Source organism: Sciurus vulgaris (genome assembly GCF_902686455.1).
Source record: "Sciurus vulgaris genome assembly, chromosome: 5".
Lineage (NCBI taxonomy): Eukaryota > Metazoa > Chordata > Mammalia > Rodentia > Sciuridae > Sciurus > Sciurus vulgaris.
This window is the reverse complement of record NC_136465.1, coordinates 163,344,560-163,358,931: the sequence shown is the minus strand read 5'-3', so window position 1 is coordinate 163,358,931 and position 14,372 is coordinate 163,344,560. Positions and strand designations below refer to the sequence as shown.

Sequence of the window (14,372 nt, the reverse complement as noted above, 5' to 3'; positions counted from 1 at the left end):
TTTAAAAATAAATTCTTTTCTTCCATGCCAGATTTAGAAAATGAAAAATACAAGGCACAGTTAAATTTGAGTTTCAGATGAATGATCAATAAGTTTTAGTACAAGCTTTTCTTATGTGTTATTTTGGCTGTACTTTGGCAGAAAACTTATTCTTTGTATATCTGAGATTCAGATTCAGCTGGGTGTCCTGTATTTTACCTGGAAAATGTGGTTCTTCCAAACTTTGAAATGGAGTGAAAATTTTAATATCTGTCACATTTTGCTTAGGGGCTCCCTTTGAGGGTAAGAGAGATTTTGTTAATTATAAGGTTCAAAAAAGAAATAACCTAATTTCCTTCTTTCTCAGGCATTTTTTAATTTTTTTTTTTAGTAATGACAAAAAGTCAAGTAACTCACCAGTGGATGACATTTCCCAGTTTGCTCCAAGCATGAAATTATTGGTTCACAGTCAATCCCATTTCCTCGAAATCCTTTCTTGCACTCACATTCATTCTATAATTCCAAAAATGTGGTTAGAGGGGATTGTGGAAATCACACTTTCCAAGTCTTGCCTTTACAAGGCACTTAAAAATAAATGATGGAAATCATGGTTGTTCATCCCTCCTAGAGAATCCTGATAATGTCTATTGTTTGATATCAGATTCTAGAGCTGTTAGTCTACACGTTCTGCACTAGATCTCCCAGTCTGAACTCTCCTGGGTACTTCCTTTTTGGACTCTTGACCCTAGAAGGGCCTGTGGAGATAGTCTTAGAATTTAGAGCCTAAATAGCATTACATGGTAAAAGTTGGCCCCCATCCTGGAGAGAAAGGGCAAACTATGGGGCGTCAACTTGGTGGAGAGCCATGCACAGGTCATTGTTAGCCTAGAAGACATCTTGTTCAGTCTAGAAAAGGCTTCCTCCTTAGTAGGTGATTTGAGTAAGGCAAAAACAATCCCCATAGACAACCCACAGGCACATGGCTCTCCAAGTAGACAGCACCTTCATGCAAATGAAAAGCGCCCCTTCCTCTGTGAAGGTTTAGTTCCCCACTGGGATGCAGGATTTGGTAGGCAGGCTGCAGGCTGCATTTCAGTCCCCACAGTCCCCATAGGCTAGGCCCTTGTACACAAGCTGCACTGTGGAAGCAGTGGTCCCGATCATGCAGCTATTATCACATGATGAAGATGTGACAAAATGGCACGTGACAAAATGAGGAAATGCTTGTGTTCAGCATAGACAAGGAATCAGCAAGACCGTGATTATAGCAATTAGAGGAAATGAAAAAAACACCCTGCACAAAAAAGGCCAGAAGAAACAAATACACCAGCATGCAAATGGTAACTGGGGGACATTGTGAATGATCTTAATTGCCCCTCCTTTTCTATTTTCCAATGTCATTCAATATATTGGAATTTAAAACGTAATTGTAAAAAGGAGCAATTCTTTTAATGGATTAAAAAAAATCCCAGTTATTTGGAACTATTATAGAACCCCACATTGAATCTAAAGGAAGACAAAGTATAAGTACATAGAAAATAAACAAGAAGGCTCTACACTTAATAAACACTGGGAAACATAAGACATTAGAAGTTCAGTGAATTCACTGGCACATGAGATGCTTATGTGATGGGACTGCTATTGTTCAGAGGCAGGATGGGCTGGGGATGTTCTGGAAAGTGGGACACGGCTGGTCCTTGGGAGAGGACGGAGAGGTGCAGAGGTCATTCAAGCTGAGGGCAAATGTCAGGAGAAATGAACAGAGGCGGGAAGGTGTGCCTGTGTTCACAACTTGGGGATTAGTTTCAGAAGCAGACCATGCACCCCAGGAGTGCACGAGACAACCCCTTAGGTTGTGGAAAGAAGTGAACAGAATTTCCATTTATGAAGTTTTATCTTTAAAAGTACAAGTATTTTCTGGTAGCTGTGCTTTATAAGGTAAATGTGTCTATCTTATACACAATTATACAATATACAGAAGCACATGCATACAACTGTACATGGTGGAGCCAGACCTTTTCCACCTGTCCTGGGGCAGCTCCTCCAAGCCCCTCCAACCCTGACATTCTCTTGGTATATTTGGGTCAACTATGGTTTGTCTTTTTGAAGCACATTTGTGGTACTTAAGGTTATTTCTATTTGGTATGACCAAAACTTTTCAAGTCAACTTGAAAATCACTGATTGCAGTCTTAAGTCTATTCTATTTCTTACATATGTTGGTTTATATTATTTCTTATACATATCATAAAGAAATCTTCCCTGTATCGTCTCCCTTGTTCCGGCCTGCATCAGGATGCTTTTCACTTTTATCTGTAGACAGGAAGATACGGCACAGAGGGGATAGATACTGTGTGGGTTGAATTGTGTCCCCTCAACCCCAGATTCATATGTTGAAGTTCTGACTCCCAGTATCTCAGTATGGAATCTTATTTGAAAATAGGGTTGCTCTTCTGTAATTAGTAAAGATGAGGTCATACTGGAAAAGACCCAAATTCAATATGACCAATGTCCTTATATAAAAAGGTGGACTTTGGAGACAGACATGTTCCCAGAAAGAACACCACGTGAACGTGAAGGTGAAGATCAGGGACAGAGAAGATGGCCAGCAAGCCACCTGAAGCTGGGGGAGATGCAAACTACAGATTCTCCCTGGCAACCCTCAGAAGGAACCAACCCTGTTGACTCATTGACCTCAGACATCCAGCCTCCAGAACTGTGAGATGATAGGCTTGCTGTCCTGTGCCACCCGGTGTGTGCTGCTTCGTTATGATAGCTCTCAGAACAAATACAGACACCAAGATGTGTTTTTTTTCTTTGTTCAAGTGCAATTTGGCAACTCGAGTGAGTCTAAAACTAATGCAATCATTCACTAAATGCTCGGTGAGACCTAAGACTGCAGTGAGCTCTTCCATGATTAGGCTACATGTAGCTCCTGTGGCTACATTTGGAAGCTCGTTGACTGCAAACCCAAGATCCTTCAGAGAAATGGGAAGGATCAATAGGACCACCGCTCCCAGATGCTGTGAAGCGCCAGACCACAGCACTCTCTCTGCACAGATCTTACAGTGCTTATCGCTTAGTTTTTCCTGTTTGTCTGCCACCTTGCACAAGACTTGCACAAGACTGAGCCCTGGCCCTCAGCAGCCTGGTGATTTCTTGTCCCCAGCACTGCTCCCACTGGCTGAAGCAGAGTGGAGTGAATGACTGTGTACGTGAGCAGCTCTTTTATTTTGTCAGTTCACATCTGTTCTCTCTCCTCTGGACACTGTACTCTGCTTTGACTTTGGGGAAATCCTCACCCCTTTCTTGGTCTACATAATAAAACATTTTTCTGATTCCTCCAGCTAAGGGTGGGGTAGAGGACTTGAGTCTGAACCTGTCACTATATCCCACACCCTAGCCACAGAGCCCAATTTCTGGAACTGTGTACAGGCTCTGGGGAGCATCGGGAGATGAGGAGGGCCAGGGACACACTCGTTTTGAGGCAATGAAAGAGAACGAATCCTGGATTTTTCGGTGGAAGTTACTAGAAAACATTCTGTGTTCTTCTCAATGTTGTGATGGTGTAAGTCTGAGCTGCAGGAGACCATCCCTCACCCAGGAGCCTGAGATGCAGCAGGGTCAAGATGTGGCACCTCCATGCTACTTGCTGAGCCCTCAATCATGCTGCAGTGACATCTGTGCATACACTTTATAGTTGTGCGAGTCAAAATAGTCCCTTTTCTTTTTAAACCAATTTTAATTGAATTTTCTCTCTGCCTCTTTTTAAAAATTCTAGTAGAATATGCATGGAAAAATCGATCATTTTGATGTTTTTAAGTTTGCCATTGAGTGGCGTTGAGTACCTTCCCTGTGTTGTACGACCCTTGCTGCCATTGATCTCTAGAACTTTCTTCATCTTCCCACACTGGAACTCTGTGTCCATGAAATAGTAACTCCCCATTTCCCTCCTCATCCCGGCCCCTGGCAACTACCACTCCACATTCTGTCTTTATGCATTTGACTACTTTATGAACCTCCTCTAAGAGGATTGCACAAAGTTTGTCCTTCTGCGACCAGCTCTTTGCACTTAGCCTAAGGTCTTCAAGCCCATCCTCGCTGTAGCAAGTGTCAGCATGTCAGCAATTCCTTCCCTGCTGAGGCTGACATGTCACCAAATGCATCTACCACCTTGGTGCATCCACTCCTCTATCCATAGATCCTTGGGTTGCTTCTACCTTTTGATTATTGTGAATGATGCTGCTCTGAACTGGGTGGCTTTAGAATATCTGTTTGAGCCTTGCTGCCAGTTCTTCTGGGCATCTATCTAGAAGTGGCATTGCTGGATCATATGGTAACTCCACTCCTGGGGGAACCACCATCCGGTCTTCACAGTGGTGACACCACCTCACATGCTTACCAGCAGTGAACAAGTATCCGGGTTTCCTGTCATAACCAAAAGATTTCTCCCTGACACGGCTACCCTTCCACCATGCCTGCCCATCACCAACGGTCACTTCCAAGAAGCTTCTATTGTGGTCTATTAAAATAGTGAACCCCAGCTGTACGTACACAGACATCAAAACTAGGGTTTGCCTGGGGGGTGCTTCTGTCTCCCATCATTTTCAGGAGTGGGGAGTGGGTCAGGGTGACATCCTATTGACTGGGCAGCCCCATTTCCTTCAACCCTTTCTGGTCTCTAAATATCTAATCTTTCCATGGATGTTCATGCAAATAAGCACTTCGGTATCTTCCATTGCACTCTGCGTAGATATGTATTTCTAGAACATACCTCTGGATCCTTTTTGACTTTTGCAATCAAGTTCATCATGCTCCAGCTACCTTGGGGATTTCCTTGGAAAGACTTTCAAACAGATTCCCTTCCTTTTTTTGGTAATCATGAGCCCCTGAGAGGCCCCAACCTTCTGAGGCTGGCCACCCATTTACATCTGCATCAGTGTCCAGCCCTGTGCTGGCCCTCATGGGAGATGCTCAGTCACCATTCCCAAAGGGGAGGGAAGGGTGTGGGAGTGTTTCCAAAGCTCCCAAGGACTTCATTCTTGGCAAACAGGCCAGAGCTCCATCTGCGAGGGAAATTTTTTCCCAGAGGAGAGGGGAGGGCTGAAGTGGCTTCAAGATCCAAGTGCCACCATTCACGTTGTGCTTCTCTGTTTATGAACATGTGCACAAACACGAGAGGGACAAGAACCTGAGCTTGGGATGGTGCCCTGGTGAGCCAGGCAAGGTCTCACTTCATATTTCTCAAGGAGCAGAAAAAATTTGGAGGTTTTTAAAAAAGTTCAGCTTCAAAACATAAAAAATGAGAAATTGCATCAAGATTCAAAAGACGAAAGGCGATTTCAAGTCCTGGTCCCATCTGTCCCTGGGCCTTTTAGAACACACCTGTTCCTCCCAGCTCAGTGGGGGAGGGGTGGAAGAATGGGCTGGACGGGGAGTGGGCCCTATCAGTGACCTCTTCCTTTCCATGACCACAGTCCTGGTGTGGCTGGTATCTCCTCCCTGGGAGCTGATCAGTTCCCAGGCAGTAGGCTTCCCTGCCTTGGCCTCTATGAAATGAAGCCAAGTGGGAAGGGCAGTGGGCTTCAGAGCAATCAGACATGTAAAGCGTGGTCCAGGGTGGTGACTAAGAGGGCAGCTGGAGCCACCACAGGAATCCTGCTTCCTCTTGGTTTGCACCGAGTCTGACCTACCTGCCCAGGGCCTACGTACAAACAGGTTGCGTTGTCATGGCAGCCGCCTGCACCGGGCAGCAGACAGTTGTTGATCTCCAGGCAATCTCTTCCGTCCCCCGTCCAGCCCTGCTGGCACACGCAGGTGTGCGTCCCCGTGCTGGTTTTGATGCATTCTGCCTGCAAGAGGAAGGGGTAAAGTGAGATTCCTGAACCTCAGCCTGCCCATGTGACGACAAAAGGCAAAAGGGACCCAGAGGTATGTTCTAGAAACACAAATTTACACGAAGTGTGATGGAGATAATTGAGATGCTTATTTGCACATGATCATCTATGGAAAGATAATTTAGAGAACAGAATTGCTTGGAGCTGGCCAGCTGGTGGTCACCGCTGCTCACATCCCCATGTTATTGATCAAGCCAATAGTATTTTCTTTGGTTGGCAGGTGTAAACAATCTTCTTGAGGAAGGCACTGATAGTGTCTATATTTTACAGATGAGGAGACAGGTGTTGCCCAAGGTCACACAGCTACAAAGAGGCAGGATCCCAGGTCTCTCTCTGTGGTGTTGGACTCAAGCTCCTAACCACTGTGCCGACCCCCAGACAGGGGAGGACCACAGCAGAGACCAGAGGGAAGGGGGAGAGGTGCATGAGTCATTGAGATGGGGCCGTCTGAGGCTAAGGGGAGCCTGGTGGGCCGGGACCAGGCAGTTGTGTCTAGATTTCATCCTCAAAGCCTGGATGAGTTACTGAAGGAGCTGCAGCCTGGGAAGAATGGTCACTTTAAGCCACTCTGGTGGTGGGTGGGCAATGTACTGTGAGCAGCAGGAGAGGAAACAGGGATAGCAGCCACGACACCATGGCTCAGGAATGGAGTGACGAGGGCCCAGTGGTGGTGACATTCCAAAAGTATTAGTGAAAGCAATGGTGGGTTCTGGCTACACCCCTAAAAACAATAGGGCAAGTCACTTAACATCCCTCTCTCTCAGTTCCTTATTAGTGAAACGGGGATAACAATACCACTTCACTGGGTTGGAGGGAGGAGCAAATAGGATCAGGTACATTAAAGTCTCTTACGCTTATGCTGGGAGGTTAGAATCAAGAGTTATTCCAATTGATCTCAATATCTGATTCTCAGGCTATTTTTTCAAAGGGTCCAAAGCCCCCTGCATCTTTGAATTTAGGGAGTGAAAGTTCTCCCATGGTGGCTATCTTTAAAATTCAACCTTTAACCACAAGAGCTCTGTGCACAGGAAGGGCGATCCGACACCGCCTTTTGGAATGCATTCCTAAAAACCCAGGCAGCTTGGAAATAAGACCAACACTCACGTTGCGGCTGCAGCCTCCTGGGCTCGATCCCACGCAAGGGTCCCTCTCGGAACACTGCACCCCATCCCCTTCATATCCTTCCTTGCACACACAGCTGCAAAGAAGAGTGCACAAAATCAGACCCGGAGAGATGGGCTCTGGCCACCCAGGAGAGGGTCCGGCAGCCCCGGGTGATCCATTGTGGCCAGGCGGGTGGAGAGCTGGCTCTTGTGGAGGAAGGTACTGTGCTAAGGTGGCCAGGGCACTTCTGGGGTCTGGAGTGAGACCTGCCCGAGTGGGAATCCAGGTCCCCACTCCTACCAGTTGTGTGACCCAACTTTTCTGCTGTCACTGGACCAGAACTTGCCTGTGCAACTCTTCCAGATCGATGCTAGTTATTACCTCTGGTGCAGCAGAGAACAGCTCTGCCTTCTCTTCTATGCAACAGTGCTTTAAATGTTTGAAAGCGAAGGATGAAACTTCTCTTCCCCTCCCTGGTCCCTCAGACACTTCTTTTTTCCCAAACGACATTCTCAGGTGCCTCATTCTGTGAGCTGACATAGTTCCCTGGCCCATGAGGGCTTCCTCTCAAGATGTTCCACACTGACACTGTTGCTATGAAATGCAGGCCATTCATTCATCCATTCAATCAGTCAACCAATATCTATTGACAGGTCCGTGGGAGAGGCAGCAGACACTACGGCTCCCTTATTCCACCACGTCCTACTGCTAATTTAGTCAGATATGCTTTCCAAAGTTAAAAGTATATTTCTCATATATCAAGGTTCCTAGAGGAACTATGCACTTTAACTGGTGTCCACCTGAAGAAGTAGTTTGCTCCTTTCCAAGGTGTTTGACCTACTCAAGGTAGGAAGGTACATACAGACAGACCTCTGTGGGCCACTGATGAGGTTCCCAGGGTAATTTTGATTGCATGCAATGTTTGCTTTAGGCACTGATGCCGATCCTAATTCCTCAGATGTTCTGCAGAACAACTGCGGAAAAGGCAAAGTCCAGTCTCTGGCCTCAGGTAGCCTACAGTCTAGTGGGGAAGACAGACCAAAACAAGTAAGCCAATGACAATGAAAATGTGGATTAAGAAAAGTGGGTAAGAACAGGGCCAGGAATTCCAGACATCCTCTGCATTCCCTGGGGTGTTTGGGGTGGTGACTGCCTTGGAACCGCATATCCCCAGACAGGAAAGTTCCTATGGCATTGCTCATGTCCCAAGCCCAAGCAGTTTTTAGGTAGTATTAAGGAAATAAATGGCAATCCATTGGCAAAAGATTCACTCTCATGCCAGATACCTTTAACAGGGGAGCAATTATTAACAGCCTTATGAAAGGTAAAGGTGCCTTTGAAGGTTGGAAACTGGGGCAAATCTTCATTGCTTTTAATGTATGATCATAATTACAGTTTCCACCATGTGACATCTACAATGGGCCAGCCCTGGTGGGTGATTTACATTCAGTTCTTCTAATCTCCACCATTACCCTGTTAAGTAGGTAGTAGTACTAATAAGAGAAGTGAGGCTCAGAGAGATTAAGTGACCTGCCCAAGGTCACACAGCTCATAAGTTTCAAAGCAGGGAATGCTTCAGTTTGAAGCCAGCTCAGTTTGAGGTCCTTCCATGAAAGCCACAGGATCAGCTGGAGAGAACAGGCGTGTTTTCACAAGAATGTGGATATGGGTTGTCTCTATCTACAGGTGGTGCTGAGGCCGTGGGACGTAGGGGGTCTTCCTTCCCAGACCTACCTGGCTGTCCCATCGCTATATTCGCAGGTGGCGTGGGTGTGACAGAACTGCACGTAGGGCCCGCAGGCTGACGTCTGCTTGTCACAGAATCTCCCGGCGGAGCCGTCGGTGCATGTGCCAGCAAGGCAGGCACCGTCGCTGTCTACTCTGTTGTCGCAGGTTCCGTGGACACACAGACATGCTGGAGGGAAGGAAGAAGGACCCCGGGGCTCGGAGATGCCCAGCCTGGGGCAGAGCACCCCAGGGCAGGGAGCCCTCCTCTCGCTTCCCACTCACTCCTGTCAAAGCAGCGCCCGTGCTGAATGCAGGGAAGCCTAGGCTGCTGCTTCTTGGTGTCTCAATGGTTTTTCAGGGTGCCTTGAGCCCAGAGAGCTCAAGGGGCCCATCCAGGGGGAGCACTTGGTCACCAGGGTACTGTATATGTACATGTGGGGAGTCGGGGAGGAAGCGGCTTATGGTACTGTGAAAGGGACCGTAGGAACTCCATTTTCAACCACTCGGTGCCTGGGGAGTTTAGCTAAGAAATTTCTCACTTTCTCCTGAAGACATTCTGGAATAAGTAAAAGTGATTTCTCATGCTAGCAGAGCCCTGGATGGGCTCAAGTATTTGTTCCTCACTCTCTTATCACAGCAAATCCATAACCAGGGGTCAGTATTTGGGCCCTGACTTCATTCGAGGGATACTCTCATAACCCCACTTTCCAGATGCAGAAACTGAGGCCCAGAGAGGTGAACAAAACTGTCCAACTTGCAACTAAGTTCCCAAACAGGGACTTGAACCCGGGTGTTCAAAGTCCATTTCTATTAAACACAGTAGAGTATTAAGTTCACGGGCATTTCCACCCCGCTGCTATCATTTTAGACTTTAGCTACTTCCATTGATTTGAGTAGAGGTCTTGAATGATTGCAACGTGACCCAGCGGTGCCTGTGCATGTGGAAATGAGAAGGGGGGACATGGCGATTCCCAAGGAAGGGGCAAGGATTCTGGAATTTTCCCCAGAAGGGACTGATGGGACAGGAATCAGCGTGGGTGCTTGGAGCCAACACCAGGAAAGAGAAGAAAAATACAAGCCAGGGGTTCTGGAAACTCACAGCTGGACTTAACACAAAAAATAACTTTTATAAAATTTTAAGTAAGCCAGAACTGAATCTGCAAGGAACAAGATCTGCCCAGGTTGTGGGCAGCCACAGACCTGGGATGAGAGGCACCGGAACCGGAAGCCCACCTCAGCCCCAGTCCCAGCTCCACCCAGTCCCAAGGCCTTGGACAAATGCCAACAATGAATCCCCTGAATCAGTGTCTATTTTTCACCTCAGAGAAAAAAATAAGCACCCACAATATTTGGGAAAAATAGAACAATAAAATAGGATTCAATAGCCCTGACCCTGCTGTGTTCTGGTTTCTGTCGTGATGAGGGTATTTGTGAAGACAAAGTAAGGGGTGCGGAGAAGGGTCCTGTGCTTTGTATCTGATGTGTGGAGTTAGTTGTGTTGTTAATGAGTGTGGTTTTGTTTATCGATTACTTACTACGTGCAAGCTCTGTGTTAAAAACTCCAAATTATAATCTCACTCAATGCTCTCAATAGCCACAGATGCCACGGGGTCAACTACCCTTGGATTAGAAATGTTCTAAAACGATTTGCATCACTCAGTGAGGCCCTGTCTCTAAATAAAAATCCAAAAAAGGGATGGGGATGTGGTTCAGTGACTAAGTGCCCCTGAGTTCAATCCTCAATACCCATCCCCCTCAAATTTGCATCTATCCTTGACATATACAGACTTTTCTTTTTGTCATTATTCTCTACACAATGCAGTACAGCAACTGTTCATATAGCTTTAACATTGTATTTTGGCACTGTAAGTAATCTGGGAATGATTTAATGAGAGGATACCCATAGGTTACATGCAAATGCTACAAGATTTTATATGAGACTTGTGCATCCACGGATTTTATTATCCACAAAGGTCATGGAACCAGTTCCCCATGGATACTGAGGAGTTTAGCTAAGAAATTTCTCACTTTCTCCTGAAGACATTCTAGAATAAGTGAAAGTGATTTCTCATGCTCTACCAATATTATCTTCATTTTACACGTGGAAGAATGGAGAGACTTGTTCTCAGGTCGTACAGTCAGTAAATTGCAGGTTGAGAATTTTAACTTCAGTTGGTCTAGATTGCATGGGAAGGTCTTATGTATTCATTTCACTTTGTTGTTAATTTCTAACCTTAGCTTAGAAATATGTCTTTAAAATGCATATATTTGAATATACACAGGATGTCATCTTTTAAAAGCCTCATGCATTTTCTAAAATTGTGTCTGAATTTTTTCAAAGTTCATTGTTGTGCTGGTGATATAGTCCAAGTGCCTGCCTCTCAAGCTCCAGGCCTGGGTTCAAGTCCCCAGCACTGTTAGACTATGGAAATTCCAAACAAACAAAAGAAACCAAAGTTCATTGTTGTGGAACTTTCTAACACAGTCTACAAGCTTCTTGATTTTTGCATACCACTGTGCTTAGAATAAAAGCAACAACAGCAATGCCGATCAGAGATAATAGTACTAGTTAGCCTAATCATAGGGCACGCTATGTGCTAAGCATTGCTTTGAGGGAAGAATGTTCCATCTGTAACTGGTACTAACCTTGAGAATTACTAGTTAGTAGGATTACCATTATTTACGAATGGAGACACTGTGGCCTAGAGAGGTGCAGTGTTGTGTGAGGTCATATATCTGCAAATAGAGGGGTTGGGGCAGGAGAACTGCTTGAGAGTGAGTCTGTTCCTGACACAGACCCACTACTGCCTCAGGGACCTGTAGTTTTCAAAGGCTGGCCCCTGACCAGCACTGTCGGCATCCCCTGGGAATTGGTAGAAATGAACATCCTCAGGCCCCTTCCTAGGCCCACGCAGTCAGGAACTCTGCAGGTGGGGCCGAGGCTTCTGGCACCTGCTACCGCTTGAGAAGCAGCACTTAACAAATGCCTGTGATTTTAAAACCAGGTGCATTATAATTATGCGTAAAAGTGGGATTCATTGTGATAGATTCCTACATGCGCATAGCACAATTTGGTCAGTTTCATGCTACAGTTCTTCCCCTTCCCATCCCTTCTCCCTCCTCCTCAATCCTCTTTTTCAGCTCCACTGTTCTTTCTATTTTCATGAAATCCCCCTTTTTAGTCCTTGTTTGCTCTCTAGTTTTCGTATATGAGAGAGAATACTGGACCCTCGACTTTCTGAGTCTGGCTCATTTCACTTAGCATGATGTTCTCCAATTCCATCCATTCACCAGCAAATGCCAGAATTTCATTCTTTTTCATGACTGAGTAGAACTCCATTGTGTGTATAGACTGCATTTCCTTTACCCATTTCCTTTATCCATTCCTTTATCTGTGGACAGGCACCTGGGCTGGTTCCATAACTTGGCTATTGTGAACTGTGCTGCTATACACATTCTTATGTCTGTATTTTAGTTCTTCTGGATCAACAGGGAATCTCATGAAAACAGAAGGAAGAACAGTGGAGTAGAGGAAGGGGACAGGGGGAGGGAGAAACAGTAGGGACAGGGAGGAAGGGAAGAATGAAGTTGACCAAATTCTGCAATGTGCATGTATGAATGCATTGCAATCCACTCCATAACTATAATGCATAACTATAATGCACAAATTAAAAAAAAAAAGACAGAAGGGAATCAGCAGAGGAAGCAGATCAAGGTGAAGGAGGGGATTAAATAGAGCCAGTGATGCCACATGCCTTTCAGACCACGTCAAGATGAACCCCACTCCTATGTACAACTAGAAGGCACTAATAAAGTCATAAGAAAAAGAAGAAAAAATGCCCGTCACGACGACGTACTGCAGGCAAAGATCCCACGCCACCCCAGGCCTGTGCCGCCAGCCGGCTTTGTGCAGGAGGGACCCAGCAGGAGGGAGCTCTGAAGCGTCACTTACTTTTGTCACAGCGAGGTCCGTATTTACTGGGGTCCGAGCAGAACTGACACTGGGACCCTCGGAAGCCATCGTCGCACACGCACGTCCCATTGCCTCGGCTGCCGTCTGCACACTGGGAGCAAAGGCACCCGGTGGGCCGTCAGGACACGCGCGGGCCAAGGAGCCTCAGGCACCCGTGGCTCGTGGCCCGGCTTTGAACTCAGGTTCATCCCACTTGGAATGGCTCTTTGGGACTCCTTGGGGGAAGTGCCGTCGTCTCCGTATCAGGGAGGACGCAAAAACAGCCACAGGGAAGGGATGTCCTTCAAGGGGGCCACAGTGGCCAACCAGAAACCTTCACATCTAGATCATGGCAGTGACAAGCCAGGTCCTTCCCATGAGGGCTGGCCCTTCCTGCCTACATGCTCCCTTGCTCAGCTATGCGACTTCCAGTTGTGATGTTTTCTCTTCAGGGGTAAATATGTCTGTCTCCCAGCTGCCCAGTCCCAGCAGGGCCAGATGTGTAGAGATGGACGCATGTCAGAGGTGAGCATGGGCTGCCTTCCCAACCGCTGGGCCACCGTCAGGTGTACTGGCCTCTGCCCCTTCTTACTCATGGCTGCATGGTCCTCTTTCCCCTTACAAGGGCCATATTTTAGATGTGGATCATTAAATGCCCAGGTCTATAATTTCCCCATATGTTTCACAGCTACTTTTACCATCCTTCATTGACTGTTGGCCTCCAGGTCAATGAGTTGAGTTTTGGCCTATATGGCTCACTAGGTTTTGTAGATGGTTAACAAAATAAGCAGTCACTGGGCAACATGGTCAATTGTTTTAAGTCTCATGAACTCTTAGACCCTGGCATCTCCTACAGGAGGAAAGTGCCATCTCCCACAGAGAGCCTTGTTGAGTTGCCCGAGGTCCTGCAGTGGGTGACAGGAGAGCAGAGAAGCCATACCACTGAACCCTCTCTTGTCCTCAACCCCCAGACCAGGATTTCTCCTACAGCAGACACCTGTTCTTTCAGTAACTGATCCATTTCTTTTACTTCCTGGGAACAGTGACTACGTGGCGCCATGTTTTGGTTCAGCACTTTTGGAAATTATCGTGCAACTGGACGGTGTGTGTGCCTCGGGGTCTGTCCTCTCACCTGTCCATTGCCAGAGCACGGGCGGGAGAAGCCTCCTGGACACGGGTGGCAGTCAGGCCCGTAGAAGCCTTTGCAGCACTTTGGTACCTGAGATGCAAAATGGGCATTGCCCCTTGAAACCCCAAGTGAGGACCGATTCCTCGAAGGAGACCTATTTTAATTTCCATTATCATAGTAAACCGTTTCAGGGCCCCCTTATGAGCTTGGCTTTTGCCTTTTCTCATGATGACATGGCTAGTGGTCAGTCATCTGGTCACCACAAACCTCCTGAGCACCTACCACGGGTGCCAGCCTGGCCCCAGTGCAGGGCACAAGAAGATGAGGACTGGTGCTTAGGGAGGCTACGTGTTAGTCAGGAAGAGTCCCTATGGAAATTTACAAACACGAAAGATCTTTCAGACTATCGTTTGTGCTGGGAAAAGAAAGTACTGCGATCTGGTGGTGGCAGTGGAGATGGAGGTCGGGTGAGAGAGGGCAGGTCCCTGGGGACTGGGCAGTGACAGAGGAGTTAGGTGGAGACTTGGAAGATGAGTCAGCCCCAGAAAATCGGGAAGAACATCTGGAGGGCGGACTGGCAGTGTG

General features: G+C 46.8%; 1 protein-coding gene across 1 annotated transcript in view; it reads right to left on the bottom strand.

Moving 5' to 3' along the window:
• Positions 1-14,372, bottom strand: part of STAB2 (stabilin 2) — a 158,642-nt gene that overhangs the window by 83,866 nt on the left and 60,404 nt on the right. The window contains exons 21-26 of the mRNA XM_079142890.1: positions 13,791-13,877; positions 12,659-12,770; positions 8,713-8,893; positions 6,979-7,072; positions 5,671-5,829; positions 397-492 (exon numbers count right to left, since the gene is read on the bottom strand). Coding sequence (XP_078999016.1) covers positions 397-492; positions 5,671-5,829; positions 6,979-7,072; positions 8,713-8,893; positions 12,659-12,770; positions 13,791-13,877 — 729 coding nt within the window. The remainder of the gene's footprint in view (positions 1-396; positions 493-5,670; positions 5,830-6,978; positions 7,073-8,712; positions 8,894-12,658; positions 12,771-13,790; positions 13,878-14,372) is intronic.